The sequence below is a fragment of the Psammomys obesus genome, unplaced genomic scaffold, assembly GCF_907164565.1.
Source record: "Psammomys obesus unplaced genomic scaffold, mPsaObe1.curated_primary_1811, whole genome shotgun sequence".
Classification (NCBI taxonomy): domain Eukaryota; kingdom Metazoa; phylum Chordata; class Mammalia; order Rodentia; family Muridae; genus Psammomys; species Psammomys obesus.
Window position 1 is genome coordinate 12,982,310 of NW_026585689.1, and position 20,998 is coordinate 13,003,307.

The 20,998-nt window shown below is 37.5% G+C and overlaps 1 protein-coding gene across 1 annotated transcript; it reads right to left on the reverse strand.

The window, feature by feature from the left end:
• Positions 1-13,106: 13,106 nt before the first annotated feature.
• Positions 13,107-14,124, reverse strand: LOC129666219 (olfactory receptor 5AC1-like). Its single transcript, XM_055593289.1, is given in 2 exon segments — positions 13,107-13,704; positions 13,706-14,124. Coding segments are annotated over 2 exon segments (1,017 nt in total).
• Between the last annotated feature and the right edge of the window lie 6,874 nt (positions 14,125-20,998).

Consider the following 20,998-nt stretch of genomic DNA (forward strand, 5'->3'; position numbering starts at 1 on the left):
TGAAATCTCAGGTTCGTTTTGATTTGCATTTCCCTAATGGCTAATGAGGCTGTACATTTCTTTAAGTGTTTCTCTGCCATTCGATATTCCTCCATTGATAATTCTCTGTTTAGCACTGTACTCCATTTTTAATTGGATTACTTGATTTTTTTTGTTGTTTAACTTCTTTAGTTCTTTATATATACTGGATATTAGTCCTCTGTCAGATATAGGGTTGGTGAAGATCCTTTCCCAATCTGTAGGCTGTCGTTTTGTTCTGACGACAGTGTCCTTTGCTTTACAGAAGCTTTTCAGTTTCAGGAGGTCCCATTTATTGATTGTTGCTCTTAGAACCTGTGCTGTTGGTGTTCTGTTCAGGAAGTTGTCTCCTGTGCCAATGAGTTCTAGGGTCTTCCCCACTTTTTCTTCTAACCGATTTAATGTGTCTGGTTTTATGTTAAGGTCTTTGATCCACTTGGACTTTAGTTTTTGCAGGGTGATATGTATGGATCTATTTGCATTTTTGTACATGTAGATATCCAGTTAGACCAGCACCATTTGTTGAAGATGCTATTTTTTTTCCATTGCATGGTTTTAGCATCTTTGTCAAAGATCAGGTGTCCATTAGTGTTTAGATTTTTCACCTGATACAGTCTGATTATGGTTCCCTTCTCCACCCAGTTCTTCCTAATTTTCCCTCCCATTCAGATCCATTTTCTGTATGTCTCTCTAGAAAACAAGAAGGCATCTAATAAATAATAATAAAAATAAAATACAGCAAGGAAAAACAAAAACAATTTAGAATATGATAAAACAAAGAGGAAAAATGTAAAACCAGAAACACTTAGAAGAAAAAGTGTGGAAAATCCCTGAACTCATTGGCAAAGGAGACAACTTCCTGAACAGAACACCAACAGCACAGGCTCTAAGAGCAACAATCAATAAATGGGACCTCATGAAACTGAAAAGCTTCTGTAAAGCAAAGGACACTATAGACAGAACATAAAGACTGCCTACAGATTGGGAAAGGATCTCCACTAACCGTATATCTAACAGAGGGCTAATATCCAGTATATATAAAGAACTAAAGAAGTTAAACAACAAAAAAAATCAAGTAATCCAATTAAAAAATGGAGTACAGAGCTAAACAGAGAATTATCAATGGAGGAATATCGAATGGCAGAGAAACACTTAAAGAAATGTACAACCTCATTAGCCATCAGGGAAATGCAAATCAAAACGACCCTGAGATTTCACCTTACACCCATCAGAATGGCTAAGATAAAAATCTCAAGTAAAAACACATGCTGGAGAGGATGTGGAGAAAGGGGAATCCTCCTCCACTGCTGGTGGGAATGTAAACTTGTATAACCAAGTTGGAAATCAATCTGGCGCTTTCTCCGACTAATAGGAATAGTGTTATCTCAGGATCCAGCCATACCACTGCTAGGCATATATCCAAAAGAAGTTCAAGTACACAGTAAGGACTTTTGCTCAACCATGTTTGTAGCAGCTTTATTTGTAATGGCCAGGACCTGGAAACAACCCAGATACCCCTCAATTGTGGAATGGATACAGAAATTGTGGTACATTTACACAATAGAATATTACTCAGCAATAAAAAACAAGGAAATCATGAAATTTGCAGGCAAATGGTGGGAAATGGAAAAGATCATCGTGAGTCAGGTATTCCCGAAGCAGAAAGATACACATGGTATATACTCATTCACAAGTAGATATTAGATATATAATATAGGATAAACATACTAAAATCTGTACACCTAAAGAAGGTAATCAAGAAGGAGGACTCTGGGTAAGATGATCAATCTCATTCAGAAAGGCAAGGAGGATGGACATCGGAGGAGGGAGAAAACAGGGAACAGGACAGGAGCCTACCACAGAAGGCATCTGAAAGGCTCTGCCCTGTATGGTATCAGAGCAGATGTTGAGACTTACAGCCAAACTTTGGGCAGAGTGCAGGGAATCTTATGAAAGAAGGCAGAGATAGTAAGACCTGGAGAGGACAGGCGCTCCACAAGGAGAGCAACAGAACAAAAAAATCTGTACACAGGGGTCTTTCCAGAGACTCATACTGCAACTCAGGACCATTCATGGCGATAACCTAGAACCCCTGCACAGATGTAGCCCATGACATTTCAGTGTCTAAATGGGTTCCATGGTAATGGGAACAGGGAGTGTGTCTGACCTGAACTCAGTGGCCTGCTCTTTGACCACCTCTCCCTGAGTGGGGATCAGCCTTACCAGGCCAGAGAGGAAGACAATGCAGCCACTTCTGATGAGATCTGATAGAGTAGCATCAGCAGGAAGGAGAGGAGGATCTCCCTTATCAATGGACTTGGGGAGGACATGGGTGGAAGAGGGCCAAGGAGGGTGGGATTGGAAGAGGAGGATGGAGGGAGCTAGAGGGAGATACAAAGTGGATAAACTGTAATTAATAAAAACAATATATATATATATTAAAGTAAAAACTTAAATAAAAAAGAAAAACAATGACAAAACAAATGAATTTCAGCACAGTTTTAATTTTATTTTCTTTATGGTTAAAGATGTTAAAAAATAAAAAAATTAACCATTTTTAAAAAAAGCACAAGGAACATATAGACACAGAAACAACCACATTTATCCACACAAGAAACCCTTAAATCACAAAACCAGAAGCCATAATATTTATGCAAAAGATTTGTTAGTAAATGTACTACACTTTCTGTATCCATTCTTCAGTTGAGAGGTCAACATAAATCCAGACACTAAATCTTTTAGAAGAAAAACTGTGGAAGAGCCTTGAACTCATTGGCACAGGAGAAAACTTTTTGAACATAACACTAACATCATAGGCTTTAAGATCAACGATCAATAAATGGGACCTCATGAAACTGAAAAGCTTCTGTAAAGCAAAGGACACTGTCAACAGAACAAAACAACAGCCCACAGACTGGGAAAAGATCTTCACCAACCCTACATCTGACAGAGGGCTAATATCCAGAACATATAAAGAGCTCAAGAAATTAAACACCAACAAACCAAAGAATCCAAACAAAAAATGGGATACAGGGCTAAACAGATAATTCTCAACAGAGGAATATCTAATGGCAGAGAAACAATTAAACAAATGCTCAGTATCTTTAGTCATTGGGGAAATACAAATCAAAATGACTCTGAGGTGCCACCTCACACCCAACAGAATGGCTGAGACCAAAACCTCAAGGGGTGACACATGCTGGAGAGATTGTGAAGAAAGGGGAACCCTCCTCCATTGCTGGTGGGAATGTAGCCTTGTACAACCACCTTGGAAATCAATCTGGCACTTTCTCAGACAATTAGGAATAGTGCTACCTCAAGATCCAGCTATACTACTCCTAGGCATATACCCAAAAGATTCATCACCATTTAATAAGGACATTTACTCAACTATGTTCATAGGAGCTTTGTTGGTAATAGCCTGAATCTGGAAACAACCTAGATGCCCCTCAACTGAGGAGTGGATACAAAAATTGTGGTACATTTACACAATGGAATACCACTCAGCAATTATGAATTTTGCAGGCAAATGGTGGGAACTAGAAAAGATCATCCTGAGTGAGGTAACCTAGAAGCAGAAAGACATCTGTGGTATATAATCCCTTAAAAGTGGATATTAGCCATACCAACAGAGCAAAAAAAATTTGGGCCCTGGGATCTCTGCAGAGAACAATACCCCAACCAAGGACCATGCATGGAGAGGACCTAAAATCCCTGCTCAGATGTAGCCCATAGACTCAGTCTCCAAGGGGGAACCCTAGTAAGGGGAGCAGGGCCTGTCTCTGGCATGAACTCAGTGGCAAGCTCTCTGATCACCTCTCCTTGGGAGGTGGAGCCTTTCCAGCCCACAGAGAAAGACAATGCAACAAGTCCTGATGAGATCTGAGAGGTTAGGGTCAGATAGAAGGGGAGGAGGACCTCCCCTATTAGTAGACTAGGGGAGGGGCATAAGAGGAGAAGATGAAAGGAGGGTAGAATTGGGAAGAAACAAGGGAGTGGGCCACAGCCAGGATAGAAAGTGAATAAATTGTAATAAATAATAAAATAAAATAATTTTAAAAGGAAGTTAAATGCAAATGCACATATACATACATACGTACATACATAGGATAAACATACTAAAATCTATAATCCTAAAAAATGATAAACAACAAGGAGGACCCTAGGAAAGAGGCTGAAACCGAATTCAGAAGGGCAAACAGGATAGACATCGGAAGTAGGAGAACACAAGGAACAGGACAGGAGACTTCAACAGGGGGCCTCTGAAAGACTGTCCCCATCAGGGTATTGAAGGAGATGCTGAAACTCATAGCCAAACTTTGGGCAGAGTTGCAGGGAACCTTGTGGAAGAAGGGGGAGATAGAAAGACCTGAATGGGACAGGAACTCTACAAGGAGAGCAACAGAATCAAAATATCTGGGCCCAGGGGTCTTTTCTAAGACTGATACTCCAACCAAGGACCATGCATGGAGATAACCTAGAACCCCTGCACAGATGTAGCCCATGGCAGCTCAGTGTCCAAGTGGATTTCATAGTAAGGGGAACAAGGACTGTGTCTGACATGAACTCAGTGGCTGGTTCTTTGATCATCTCCCCCTGATTGGGGGAGCAGCCTTACCAGGCCTGTTATTATCCATGGGTTTCATGTAAACATTCCAAAATTTCTTTAAGTGTATATAGAGAGAGACCAAGGGTTTGAATGATTTAAAATATTTTCCATTATTTATTTATTCAGCCTGATCCCAGCCCCCTCCCTCCTCTCCTTCCAGTCCTACCCTCATACACCCCTCCTCAATTTTTTTTCTAAAAAAAAATATTTTCTTGTATCTTAAGAAGTATACTCAATCTTCATTCAGAAAGGCAAACGAGATGGACATCAGAAGAGGGAGAAAACAGGGAACAGGACAGGAGCCTATCAGAGAGCACCTTTGAAAGACTACCCAGCAGGTTATTAAAACATATGCTGAGATTCATAGTCAAACTTTTTGCAGAGTGCAGGGAATCTCATGGAGGAAGAGGGAGATAGAGGGACCTGAAGGAAACAGGAACTCCACAAGGAAAGCAACAGAACCAAGAAATCTTGGCACAGGGGTCTTTTGTGAGACTGATACTCCAAACAAGAACCATGCATGGAGATAACTTAGAACCCCTGCACAGAAGTGGCCTATGGCATCTCAGTGTCCAAGGGGGTTCCCCAGTAGTGGAACGGGGACCTTCTCTGACATGAACTCATGGGCTGGCTTTTTGATCACCTCCACCTGAGGGGGCAGCAGCCTTACCAGGCCACAGAGGAAGACAGAGAAGCTGGTGCTGATGAGACCTGAAGAACTGGAGAAGAATGGAGGGGGTGGGGAACCTACTCTGTCATTGGACTGGGGGAGGGACATGGGAGAGGAGGAGGGAGGGAACGTGGGATTGGGAAGGGATGGAGGAGTGTTTGCAGCTGGGATGCAAAGTGAATAAACTGTAATTAATAAAAATAAAATAGAATAATAGAAAAGAAGTGTACTAGAGGCACAGGAGAGATGGCTCAGCGGTTAAGAGCATGTGGCTGCTCTTTCAGAGGACCTGGGTTCAATTCTCAGTACCCATGATGGCTCACAACCATCTGTAACTCCAGTTCCAGGGTTTCTGATATGCATTGTATGTAAAATGAAAATAAATAAACAAATGAATTTATCTATTTATTTATTTGTTTATTTATTTATTAACATTTGTTCATTTTGTATCACTTTGTATGTGGCCTCATCCCTCATCTCCTCCCAGTGCTACCAATCCTCCCTCTTCTCCCCCTATGCCCCTTCCCTAGTCCACTGATAGGGGAAAACTCCTTCCCTTCTATCTGACCCTACCCTAGCAGGTCTCATCAGGGTTAGCTGCATCATTTTCCTCTGTGGCCTAGCAAGGCTGCACCCCGTAGGGTGAGGTGATCATGGATAAAGAAATTGCTGTACATTTACACAGTGGAATACTACTCAACAATTAAAAACAAGGAAATCATAAATTTGCAGATAAATGATGAGAACTAGAAAAATCATCCTGAGTGAGGTAACCCAGAAGCAGAAAGACACATATGGTATATACTCACTTATAGGTGGATATTAGCCATATAGCATAGGCTAAACATACTAAAACCTATAGTCCTAAAGAAGCTAAACAACAAAGAGGATCCTAGGCAAGAGGCTGAATCCTCACTTAGAAAGGCAAACAGTAGTAGGAAAAGACAAGAAACAGGACAGGAGCCTTCCACAGAGGGCCTCTGAAAGACTCTACCCATTAGGGTATCAAACGAGATACTGAAACACATAGACAAACTTTGGGCAGAGTGCAAGACACCTTATGGGAAAAGAGGGAGATAGAAAGACCTGGAAGGAACAGGAACTCCACAAGGAGACCAACAAAGCCAAAAAAAAAGCTGGGCCAGGGGGAACTGCAGAGACTGATGCATCAACCAAAGACCATACATAGAGAAGACCTAGACCAGAGAAGACCTAGACCTTCTCAGATGTAGCCCATAGACAGTTCAGTCTCCATTTGGGTTCCCTAATGAGAGGAGAAGAGACAGGCTCTGACATTAACTTGGTTACCTGCTCCTTGATCACTTTTCCCAGGTGGGGTAACCTCACCAGCCCATAAATGAAGAGGATACAGGCAGCCCTAATAGGACCTGATAGGATAGGGTCAGACAGTAGGGGAGGAGAATTTCCCCTATCAGTGGACTAGGGGAGAAAGATAGGGGAGGAATTGAAAGGAAGGGTGGGACAGGGAGGAGAAAGGGGAGGGGGCTACAACCAGGATACAAAGAGAATAAATTGTAAAAGAAAATATAATAATAACAGAAAAAAAGAGGAAGAAAGCAAAAGATTGTCTACTGATTTTAAAGCAAAATATTATGTCTATGCACACACAGAAATATATATAACACAATATATATACATATATATTTGTTATCATATTTGTTGTTTGCCTAAATGGTTTCAAGACTTACCACATTACACTGGACAACCAATAAGGTGGCTCCTTTCTGACAGAGACTAATTCTCTTCCCAGAAATCATTAGTTGCCTGTAGTTCTTTGTGTAAGGGTAGAATCCTGTGAGATTTTCCGCTTCCATGCTAGCAAGTCCGTTGATACTGCCATTGTTCTTGTGTTGTTTATGCAGCCATTTCCAAGAGAGACTCTTTCACAGCAGAACTCCTGGCAGTCTGGCTCTAGCTATGTTCTGCAATGTTCCCTACACCATAGATGCAGGAGCTGTGATGTAGACACATCTCTTGGTGCTGCATCCCCATGATTCCTTCATCTCTGCATTGTATCCATGTGATTTCCTGTGATGGTCTCCACCTGCTGTAAATAGAAGCTTCTTTCGTGAGGGATGGTACCTTTGCCTCTCTGGGTGTAATGATAAGGCCTAGCCAGCTTGCCAGTGCTAGTGAGATCATAGATCTTAGAAAAAAACTTTCTGTCACTCACTTTGCTAGTCCAGCATAATCCCTTACTACATTCTAAGTCTTATCTAGCAAATCTTGCTATGGTTACTCTTTGCATAGGCACAAATAACTTCTAAAAGGTTTTAATTTTGCTCTATGTTTTAAATACACACAGGCAGTACAAAATTTTCATCAGATTTATTTTCCTCCTGTTGGGCATATGTCCTTTACACAACTGTGTAGAGTACATTTGAGGAACAATAATATGATAATTTTCATTATAAAAGATGAGGCTATGAGTATAAAAATCCAGACAATATTGACTACATCATCTATTTATTTCAAACAAATAGAATAAGTGTAGCCCTTTGCTAAGATTAGTAGTGTACACTGCTATTCTTTTTTAAAAAATTTTTTTTTTTATTTATTCATTTTGTTGTTGTTGTTTAATTTTTTTTAATTTATTTTACATATGAGTGCTCTATTTTGAGTGTACATCTGCATGCCAGAAGAGGGCACCAAATCTCATTATAGATGGTTGTGAGCCACCATGTGGTTGCTGGGAATTGAACTCAGTCAGGACCTCTGGAAGAGCAGACAGTGCTCTTAACCTCTGAGCCGTCTCTCCAGCCCCATACACTGCTATTCTTAAAAGATGTAGGTAATTTTTAAAAATTATTTTTCATGGCATATGTCAAAAATCATGTATTTCCCACACTTAGCAGTGATATATGTATTTTTTTCAAAATTTATTATTATTATTTACAGTTTATTCACTTTGTATCCCAGTTGTAGCCCCTCTGTCATCTCCTCCCAGTCCCACTCTCCCTTCCTTATCCTCCTCTATCACTCTTCCTTAGGTCACTGGTAGGGGAAGTCCTTCTCCCCTCCTTTCTGACCCTAGTCTATCAGGTCCATTAGGACGCCCTGGATCCTCTTCCTCTGTGAGCTAACTAGGTTGCCCCACCAAAGAGAAGTGATCAAGGAGCCTGCAACCAAGTTCATGTCAGAGAATGTTTCTTCTCCCCTTACTACGGAACCCACATGGAGACTGAGCTGTCTATGCCCTACATCTCAGCAAGGTTTCTTGGTCCTCTCTGTGTATGGTCTTTGGTTGATTCACCAGTCTCTGTAGTCTCCCCATATTCTTAACCATTCATTTTCTAAAATCTTTTCTCTGTCTTCATTCGACTATGAGTCTCAGCATCTGCTTTGATACCCTGGTGGGCAGAGTCTTTCAGAGGGCCTCTGTGGAAGGCTCCTGTCCTGTTCCCTGTCTTGTACGTCTGATGTTTTATCCTGTTTGCCCTTCTGAATGAGGATTAAGCATCTTTCCTAGGATCCTCCTTGTTGTTTACCTTCTTTAGGACTATAGATTTCAGTATGTTTATCCTATATTATGTTGTTAATATCCACTTATAAGTGAGTATATACCATGTGTGTCTTTCTGCTTTGGGTTACCTCATTCAGGATGATCTTTCCTAGTTCCATCCATTTGCCAGCAAATTTCTTGTTTGTCACCACTATGCGCATGTCCAGCACCAGTGCTGTGATGAAGCTCTGTAACTTGTAATATATCAAACATTTCCAGAACTTCAAAATTTTGTGAAGAATATTCTACAGCCCTTTAATCTATAGCTGCTCCTTTATTTTATATTACTATAGCCTGTAACATCTTTATAAAGCATATATTTGGCATTTATTTTGTGTTTTAGATTGAAGATATTAAAAATCCTATGTCCAACTCATAAACAGTATAAATTAAGAGGTTAGATTAGTTGGAAAGTGCTACAATGGAAGGCTTTATAAAGTCCATTTGAGATTAATGAAAACTTTTCATGCATTGTGTAAGGAAGAGCTCTGTTACTGCTAAGATTGATTGGTTTATAGTGGAAAAACCAAAATGAAACTAGGAGTCTTCTACTGGAATTGGAAACAACCTCATTGCCTTTCAACTAAGGAGTGGATAATAAAGACATGGTACATAAACACAATGAAGTTCTATTCAGCTATAAAGAACATTGGGATCATGAAAATTTGTGAGGAAAGTAATGAAATGGGAAAATATTATAATGAGTGAGGCAATGCAGACCCAGAAATATAAATGTCATGTGTTCTCTCTTTGTGGATCTTACCTTGTAGGCTTTAGATTTGAGCATATTACCTGATTACTGCAGAAGACAAGATTGTAGAAAAAGACCATTGGAAGAGGGAAAGAAGAATCCTAGAATAATGGAAGAATAATAAGACATGGGTTATATGAAGGGGAAAAATAGAAAAAAACCTAAGGTGGTATTCTAAAATTGAGGGGGAGATGTAGATTAGTACAGAGAGAGGAAAAAAAGAAAAGATAAATAAACTTTAGGGTATTTGAAAAAGCCATGGGAAAGTTTATGTGGAGTTACATTCGAAGTTGATGTCTTAACTGGTCCCTCCAAGAGCCATAGAGTTTCTAAACAAAAAGCCTAGTCCCATGCCTGAGAAAACTCCCTTTGAATTGTTGCAGGGTGTCAAAGAAATTCACCAAACACTTCCCTTGGTAGCCTCCCAAAACTTCAAGGTAAGACCCCATTGCTAAAATCAATACACACTTTAGACACAAGGAATCCAGCTGAAATTGTTCTGAACAACTCCCTAAGACTAGAGAATATAGTATCTGAAGGTCCTATGCAAGTTACCAAGGGGGGAAAAAAATCAATAATCCTACCCAACTTTAACAGCTACAGACAATAATGACCAGCAAGATGTTCACGATGGCAAAATAGTGGTAACATTATTTGGGAGGGGGTAACCAGCCCTTGTCTGAATGAACATAAGTGTCATTTGGTAGTGAATTTATGCCTGGTTCTGTAAGTTTAGCTGACAGCCTGTGGCTGGAGATGTCACAGATCTCAGGGGAGAACCGACTACTGCAACTTTTCTATTTCAACAAAATATCCATTTTTTATGTACCAAATAATTTTTTATTATTTTTCTTTATTATTATTATCATTATTACAGTTTATTCACATTTTATCCCAGCTGTAGCCTCTGCCCTCATCTCCTCCCAGTCCGACCCTCCCACATTCTTCCCTCTCTATGTCCCTCCCCTAGTTCACTGATAGGGGAGGTCCTCCTCCCCTTTTTTCACTGTATTCTAAATTCTCACTTGTATACTCACAATTAAGTATAGATCTTACCCCCCAACAAAGAATCTTTTTTTTTTTTTTTTAGCAGATGGAGGCCACTACAGATACACTACCATTATTCTGCAAGACCAAGTCCACAGATAGTTTATCCAACCCCAAGCGGTCAACTATAAACTCATGTACATAAAGACAAGAACAGAAGGGTTGGTGTATATTCATGTGTGTGTGTGCAGCAATTAAAACCACAGAAATAATCATAAATTGGAGAGGGATTTCAAAGGACATAGAAGAAGTTGGAGGGGAGAAAGTTAAGGGTGGAAATGATGTAGCTATTTTACTCAAGTTTGCGATTCTCAAAAAAAATAAATTTAAAGTCAGAAAGCTAGCTGGAGAGCTCTCTCCAATTCATGGTGTGTGAGACTACACACAAGGACATACATATTACATTGCTTTTTGGAACTGTTTTTGTCTGTTTCAGAGTACCATCCTGGAGAACTTGTTTCATTTACAATAGATAGTTCTCCAATTAGTTTATGACATACCATGCTGTAACTGATTCACTGAATGTCCATTTAGCTCTATGTCTACTCTGTTTATAAACCTATAACAGGTGTTGAATTTATCATCTAATTTCCATTGACAGCTCCCTCAATTTGCCACAATAGAGTCCCAACCACAAATAAAGCCAAGATTAAGGTGAATCATTGAGCTTTTCTCTTTGAAGTAATATGGTATTTGAGTACTTTGAAGAATTCTGACATAATTATATCGTATCTGTAAATGCTAAAAGAATTACATTTTGTGTGTGGGTGAGTATTTACCCAGATGCATGTGTGTGCGCCATGTGCGTATTCGGTGCTAATGGGAGTCAGAAGAAAGCATGTGACCTCCCAGAAACTGGGGTTACAAGATGTTGTAAACTAGAAAGTAGATGCTGAGACCTGAGTCAGGTTCTCTGCAAGAGTAACAAGTGCTCGTAACAACGGGGCCGATTTGTATGATTTTGTGTTTATAAAAATACATTTTAATAACAGATATTAAATAGGTACTTGAATTAAAACGTTATAATGTGTATCGGAATAAACGAACTTATTTATTTTACATAAATTATAAAAATGCACTGGGGGCAACAAAAAGCTGTAAGACATCAATATATTTTAGAAAGTGGATTTTTACAAAAAAACGAAAAGGTAAACAAACCTATTAAAATGTTTCAAAAGAATTTCAACGTTCTTGAAATTACCTGCAAATATAAATAATTTTTTGGTTTGCTTTTGTTTTTGCTTGCTTTTTCAAGGGAGGTTTTTTTCTCTGTGTATCCCTAAGTGTCCTGGAACTCACTCTATAGACAAGGTTGGCCTTGATCTCAGAGACGCACCTGTCTCAGCCTCCCATGTGCTGGGATTAAACACGTGTACCACCATTCCCTGTTACAAATAATTTCTAACACACAATGAATTTAGTTATGTGGGAAGTTTTTTAAAAGAACTTTGTCACAGAGAAAATATGGGTATTAGAATGAGATGAACATGTTGACCTTTTTCAATAATGTGTAAAGAATAAGACCTACCTGTTAGCTGTCCAACAATTTAAAGTTAATCCTATCGATATGATTGGTTTTCACAAATAAGTATGCTGGAAGAATATAATTGCTTTTTCAAAAGTATTAATTACATGTGTCCACAAAATAACACTCACAAAACCTAAGATATACAATTATGACAATGTGTTATCGAGCAATTAATATCTAATCTGGACACATAATTGCTATCTTTCGATAATTGAAACAACTTTTCATTTCTACAACTTTAGGTGCCATGTCTCTGATATTCTCTTAAATTCAATTGCCAATTCTTACCGGAATTGATAGCTACAGTAAGGTCACTGCCAGACTGCCCTACAGAATTGCTTTTTACTACACTAAATTTTATAAATTATTGAATATATATTCAGGATCCTTTATAAAAACAGTACTATAAGCTCTAAGTAAAAATTACAACAAATTTTGTTACTGAACATTTTAATTTATGGTTACTGCATTTTTCTTCATATCAGTTTTATAATTCAACTCCCCTTTTTTTTCTCTTTTTTTTTCCTGTTATTCACTGGTACATTTCTTCTCAGGAATACATCCCATCATGAAACAGAGTTTATTTTTATCGGTCTACCAATGATGTTTAGTGCACTAAAGGATTGAAACATTATTAAGATCTGGATCCAGAGAGGTAAACTAGTCATTCCTGCAAATTGTTAATTATATTTACAGCAATGATTAGGGTTACATTTCAGCAAGCGTGTCTCAGGATGGCATAGTAAAACTGTAAATTCACACCTGTAAATTTGGAATGTCCAAAGACAATAGTTAATTTGAAAGGCTGAAAGTTCAGATAGAATAGAAGATGCTGTTTCTAGACAAGGTGTTCAAGAATTGTGCCACCACAACTTCACTGAACCCATATGAAAGGAGCCAAGACAGAACCAGTACTCCCAGCAGAGGAGCCGACCTTCCAGTAAAATGACAGAGTTCTGCTCAGTACGTAGGACCCATTTTCTTCTCTGTTGACATTGTCATCTTATTTTTCATATAATTGTGAGGGGGAATGCCTGATAATTTGTACAATGAGCATCTATTCTTCATTACTCTTCTCAAAGAACCTATAACCTCTTTGTTTCTCAGGCTGTAAACAAATGGGTTGAGCAGGGGAATTATTACTGTATAAAATAAAGAAAGCATCTTCTCTTTGTCTCCAACTGGACCAAACCCAGGACAAACATAAATGAGGAAGAGCGTTCCATAGAACAAAGAGACAGAGAGCAGGTGGGCACTGCAGGTGGGGAACGCTTTTCTTCTGCCCTTTTCAGACTTCTTTCTCAGGATGGCAAAGAGCACATGGATATACGAGACCATAATGGTTAGAAAGGTGAAGGTTTGTATAGAAACTGAAAAGCTTAAAAGCACAAACATATTAATTTTAGGATCGATGCAAGAAATGTTGAAAAGTTGCAAAATTTCACAATAATAATAGTGTATAATGTTGGATTTGCAGAAAGTCAGTCTAAACAACAAACCCACATGAATTGCCAAGTGCAGAACACCAAGTAAGTATGTCACAGTTATAAATTGAGTAGAGTCTATTCGATATCAATAACGGATAAAGTAAGGGGTTGCAGATGGCCATGTAGCGGTCATAGGCCATCACAGACAGGAGAAAACATTCTGTGGTTGCACTGAAACCCATGAAATAAAATTGAGCAAAGCACTCAACCAGGGATATCTTATGATTTTTAGATAAAAAGTTGATAAGCATTTTGGGAGTCACAGAGGATGAAGTGCATGAGTCAGCGAAGGCTAAACTGCTGAGGAATAAATACATTGGGGTGTGGAGATGAGGATCTTTCCAGATGAGAGTGATCAGTCCAAGATTTCCCACCATGGTGATGAGGTAGATGACAAGGAATAGTAGGAACAGGGCAGCCTTTAGCATGGGATGCTCTGTGAGTCCCGTGAGGATAAACTCAGTCACCAGTGTGTGGTTTTCTTCTGTCATGTCTGAGCTGGATGATCATTAAAATGGAAGACTCAAGAAAGCCACATATAGATCTAACTAAGTGAATTTGAAGCAAAGACCATTGTCTCGGTATCACAATTTTCTCACTACTTGAAAAATAGTATTTAAAAAAATCAGCTTCCTTTTATTTAATCATTTTATTTCAATATTTTTTTTTTACAAAATTGTAAACATTCTTCTTTGTGACAACACTAATTTATCACAGGTACTTAAAACCCAAGCTATGCAACTTCAATTTCTTTAAAAATAACATATAAATTGATTTTGCATGATTACCAAAAGGTGGAGCAGAATTTCTACACTTCTTGTTAGTTGGAGCAGAACTATAAATAAGAAACCATTTGGTGTGTAACTGCAAGTTAGATTTAACTTTCTTGACATGAGTGAGTTGCCAAAAAGCCAGCACTAGGGTGACTTGCTGGGTTCCAGAGCTCAAAATGTTCCCATAGGGTGCCCATCTGTTGCTTAATTTTAATGATGCTTATGTATTAAAATAGACAATAATAAATGCCTATACTGGAAGTGATGGCAAGTCCTGAACTTCCGTTTTTTTCCAAAGTGAGTTGAAGGTTAGTAGAATATGGACTATATGCAAAACAATGTATGTTGATATTTGTATGTCTTCAGTCATTCCTTGTCACTGACACCTTTTATCAAAGTAAATCAAAACATTAAAATAATAATATAAGAAAAAAAGAAAGAAAGCCAGAGTCCTAAAACTTATAAAATTGTTGATACGCTTGTCATTATCCCAAATGGATGTTGCTCATGCCAGGACTTTAAAAATTTGGCCTCTGTCTACTTTACTATGCACTGAAAATTTCACCTAATTAAAAAAAAATCAAATAACAACATACCTAAAGTCATATGTACATTTGGTGAACATCCTCTTAAGTCTTATAAATGCAGGATTTATGACTAAGAAACTTGTTAAAACTCATGTGAATAAAACAGATTGTCATACCAAGAGCAGTAACAGTCACATTAATTGATTGTATCTTGATATTGAGCAATAATTTAAAGACATTCTATAGCAGAAAAGCGGGCAAGGCATTAAAAATTATGTAGATTATAATATAAAGTGAATAAAACACAAACAGATACATGTTTTCATACAGTAGGAAAGGGTAACTGATATGGCAGTTTATACTGTCACTATCAGTTACCATCTGGGAATACATAGAAATAAATTCATACTATATACTATGCATATATCAACATGAAATTAAACACACACACCTCCTCTTTTATGCAATTAGAGTAAATTAAAATGCATCAAAGTACTCAATGATGACTAAGGTGAGGAAATTGATGCTTTCCTATATTAATGGTGGAATACTAATTACAACTTTATACAATCCAGTTTATTTGAATAAAATATATTTACTAGTCAACCTATCACTCTTTTAGTTATACTCTAGAAACATAAGCACCACTAAATTGAAACAGATGTACAAAGAATATGCAGTCTGTCTCTGGCCATGGTGCAAAGAATAGAAACAGGTGGGTATGTCATAGTGCATTAAAAATTATCAGTCACAAAAAATTATTAATTTCCACAATGTGAATTTTCTCAGAAGATTAAAATATACAGAAGTAAAAATAAGTATCATCATACTGTACCCAGATAAGCTATAATTTTTAAAATAGTCTCTTAACTTCAAAAAATATCAATAAATACAATAAATTAATAATACTGATTTTTATGGTATGGGAGTAGAGGCTTGGATGAGGGAAAGAGAGTTGAGAAAGGGAGGGATAAGCCAACAGGAGTTCCAAAGAACAGCCTCATATAAACGATGTGTGTACAAGAAATGGTGTCTGTGTGCATGTTCACATCAGCGTGCCCATATTAAACAGTGGGTGACAGGATTGTCTGGAACACGTTAATAATTTACGAACTTGAGAACAATAAAGTCATGAAGAAGATATTTTGTAATGTGAAAGTTAATTATATAAAATACAGAAATATCCTTTAAGGAAATTGTTGCATTTGTTTATATATTATAGGTAAGAAAATTTTCTACTTTAAGAATAGATATATTTGTAATACTCCAAGCTAACGTATACCCAAACAATAGGGATTCAAGGACAAAGATCTTAGATATTTTTCAGTTTTAATAATGTTCTTATTAAGGTTTTCCATGTGTGCTTCTGCTTAAAATATAAAATTTATATTTCTAAAAATTGTATGAATATGAAGATATTTTTGACATTTTGTAGCCTCTGAAATTTCAAAAATTTTTATATATAAAAATTTTAATAAGTGAATAAATAACTGCATGAAGATTGCTATTTTATTCTTAAATGCCAAAACATTTATGTGTGCTAAAAGTTCCAGAAATTTGCCTTCATGTAACTTTAAAATAAATAAAAATTTTCTTTTAAGAATTGAATATCTGCAGAGGGGGATACAAAGTGAATAAACTGTAATAAATAAATAAATTAAAATAAAAATAATTGAATGTTAGAATAATAAATTATTTTGCACTGCTATTCTATATAACACTAAATGAATAATAAAACTTTTTAGAATTTTTACCTTTAACTACAGAGTCCTAAATACAAAACAAAATAAAATATACAATACAAATTCCCACACATAAAATATTTAACCAGATACAACTGTTTCAGGTGTCCTCAAATATTGCAATATATAATTTAATCTTATAATTGATAATTTTAGCTTAACACTTAAAATAACCTTACAAAATAATTGTGTAATAATATTTATGCAACTTAAGAGTTACATAATAAAGAAATAAAATAAAGTGTATTATGTCTGTAGCAGTTGCTTTCTGTAGCAGTGTTTCTGTTGTTCTAAGAATTTGAAGAAATTTTTTTTCGCTCAACCACAGCATCTTAAAACAGAATTTCTCATTCAGAAAAATTACAAGTAAGTGATATTTGCAGATTAAGCATGCCTCAATTAAGAAAACTGTTCACACTATAAAAATCCCCCGAAACATTAAATTTTTTCTTATCATTGTTCAATTTTTGACTTTGTTTTGTGAATCAATGGGAACCATCTCAATAGTGGTGCAGTAAATCGCAAAATATATATTTTCAGACTGCCATTTGTCTGTGTCCCCTTTTCAGTTGCTGATTTCTATAAAGTCTTCTATGAAAGTTTATGCAATATTTTCTATGAAAATATTTTGTACATTTATAAATCACAAAGGAACAACGAACAATAATCCGAAAGTCTGATTTCTCACCCAATTCCTGTAAAGCACTGGGAAACTGGAAATGTGCTCATTTTCTGGAACTTAAATAAATTATACTGGGAAAGTGGTATTATCTGTGGGCCAGGTTTCCTCTAGAATCTCCCAAATGAAGAAATTTAACATCTTTTCTTCTATTGCAAACAGACTGTTTAAATCATCTTCAAAATCTTTGAAGTTCCCAAGGCATTCCCAGCAGGATAAAGTCAAAGTTGCTCCATTGGGCATTGGGAACAAATCATCGCATCATGCAGCAGCTAGTCACAGTAAAAATGCATTGTGTCCTCAGACTTCACAGGGGAGGTGATTCTATTTAAAAAAGCCACTAAGCAACATTTAGGATAAGTTTATTTTCATTCCTCTTAGTCACAACTATCTAATTAACTTGATATTAATTTGGAAGCCCAAAGATGCTTTAAAGTACAAACATCCAAATCAGATCAACATCTTTCCATATTTTCCCTCCAACCTGGATATTCTTCCAGGGTTCTGAGTTCAGAAACAGAGCCATCAAATGCAAGCCATAAACGCATTCCTGATATATTCTATTCTAACTCTGTTGTTTCAATAATGTCCAACACATCTTGGTTTGAATTCTTTTATACACAGATCTTTCCATCACAGCAATTCGCTTTAGAATCATTGCTATAATTTCCACTGCCCAGACCTATACATAATTCTCTAATAACATGGATTCTTGTAACAGACCCATCAAATGCTCATAAGAATAACCTTTATAAAATTTACATATCTCCACCACCACAGAGAACATACCTTTGCCAATTTCCTAAGTACTCATATTCAGACTCCTGAGGAAACCTTTGCCATTCTTCTTGACCATGGTCCATGTGAGTAATATCTTTGCCAATTTCTCATGCAATTGGTCTCACAGACATCAAGTGATGCCCACATCAAAATGTACATTTTATTCCCTGAGGTTTTTATCACATAGTTAAGAATAAAAAATTTACCAGAGTGACTTTATTAACATGTCATTCAGATAGAAGTTGGTTAAGAAACATAAATTTACTCAACAATTATTTACTAATAAACTTCTCAGTGTTAGTTATTAAGGATAGAAAGATTAATGAACAATGTTAGTTTCCTTTTTATTTTTTATATTAATTACAGTTTATCCACTCTGTATCCCAGCTGCAACCCCTTCCCTCATCTGCTCCCCATCCCATCTCCCCTCCCTCATCTTTTCCCTGCCCCTCTCCAAGTCCAAGATGCAGCCTTGCTAGGCCACAGAGGACACTTCAGACAGTCCTGATGAGAACTGATTAGCTAGGGTCAAAATGTACATTTACTTAGAATTTCACTCAGTTGGGGCTTTTTTGCTTCTTACAAATTCTCTATAAAACGAAGACAAAGGTATTTCTCTGAGTTAGAAGCTAATCATGAGCAAACACAGAGACATCCAGTGTATTAATTCAGATACACTTTGAATCATGATGACTCCCCATACAGAAACTGAACAACAGCCTTTTGTAAGTGTTTCATAACGGAAACATAGATAATACAATTTTGTCTCTTTGTAATGTCAGCATTTATTAAAATGTTAGCAGGGAAGGGATTTAGGGGAGATATAACTATCTCAGAATGTTTGTGAAAGCAATATGGGAGCATCCTATTTTATAAGATTCATCTGTTTCACTGGAATTACACTACACAGGGATTATGCTTCTCCGAGAAGCCATAGGTGTTCAAACAAAAAACCCAGTATTGGGTATGGATACCACCACCAAGTTGTTCAAAGGATGTTCCAAAGACACAAACCAAAATATAAATTATTTCCATTGCTCTTAATTGTCAACAAGAACTTCATGAAAAGAACCAATTCTTAAAGGTACAGCATAAGGCCAAAACTGACCAGGAAGAGGAAACAGAGGAAGACAATGAGGCCAGTCCTGATGAGACCTGATAGGCTAGAGGACTTCCCCCATCAGTGGACTTGGAAAGGGGCATGGGAGGAGATGAGGGAGGGAGGGTGGGATTAGGAGAGAATGAAGAAGGGGGATAGCTGGGATGCAAAGTGAATAAACTGTAATGAATATAAAAAATAAAAATTAAAAAATAAAACAAAATTATGGAAAAATGCTTTGCAGGCTGCTGGAGCATAGGAAAAACCCATCAACAACCTTAGCCAGCTATGGATGCTGTGAGCTTCCATAATGACCATCATGGCAAGATATACCCATGGGTGTAAAGCGACATGAATGTTATGGATGTAATCAACTACTTTCTGATTAAATTTAAGACCCATTCCACAGGAATAAACACACTTCTTACTGATATGATCAAGAGCTCATGATTAGAACCACAAGAAGTCACAAAGGTGAACGTGTCACTATTTCTTGATAAATGGGTATACAGTATTAAAATGACCATTAAATTCCTATCTCTGTCCAAATATCAGACCTAATTAGAGAGGTTTATTTGTACAGTATATAGTGATTAAAGCAGAAACATGCAACTTGTCGAAGTACAGAGAATAAATATCAGTGGAGTACTCAGCCATAAACAGGATACTTATATCAAACCTCCTCAGCAAGGCTCAGAGACCATAGTAGAAAGATTGTAAGAGCCAGAGATTAGGAAGACTATCCTCCATCTCTAAATGAGGAGGTATGGAGAGATGATAGCTTTAGGGGAGAGTCTGGTTTCTATTTTTTTGTTTTCTTTTAATTAAATTTTTATTTTTTTACATTTTATTCCCTTTGTGTCCCAGCTGTAGCCCCTCCCTCATTCCCTCCCATTCCAACCCTCCCTCCCTTATATCCTCCCATGCCTCTTTCCAAGTCCACTGATAGGGGAGGCCCTCCTCCTCTTACATCTGACCCTACTTTATCAGGTCTCATCAGGACTGGTTGCAATGTCCTCCTCTGTGGCCTGGAAAAGCTGCTCCCTCCTCAGGGGGGTGGTCAAAGAGCCAGCTACTGAGTTCATGTCAGAGACAGTCCCTGTTCCCTTACTTTGGAACCCACTTGGACACCGAGCTGCCATGGGCTACATCTGAACAGGGGTTCTAGGTTATATCCATGAATGGACTTTGGTTGGAGTATCAGTCTCAGAAAAGACCCTATGCCCAGATATTTTAGTTCTGTTGCTCTCCTTGTGGAGTTCCTGTCCTCTCCAGGTCTTACTATCTCTGCCTTCTTTCATATGATTCCCTGTACTCTGCCCAAAGTTTGGTTATGAGTCTCAGCATTTGCTTTGATACCCTGCTGGGTAGAGTCTTTCAGAAGCCCTATATGGTAGGTTCTTGTCCTGTTTCCAGTTTTCTCCTTCTTCCCATGTCCATCCCGTTTGTCCTTCTGAGTGAGGATTGATCATCTTACCCAGGGTCCTCCTTCTTGTTTAGCATCTTTAGGTGTACATATTTTAGTATGTTTTCTTAAGGCCAGTCTCTCAAGGGCAAGAACAATGTAAAACAAAGACATAATTTTACACAGTATGGAGTATTAGGGCAGGCACAGCCCGAAGTCAACACTCCCCTCTGAGGTCTTAGGGAGATATATTACTTTCCTTTCTCTTCTTTCTCTTCAAGGTACTGTGTTCCCCAAACATACTAATCTGCTCTGAAATGTCTATCATGTACCAAAATCAATGTTTAAATACAAATTTAA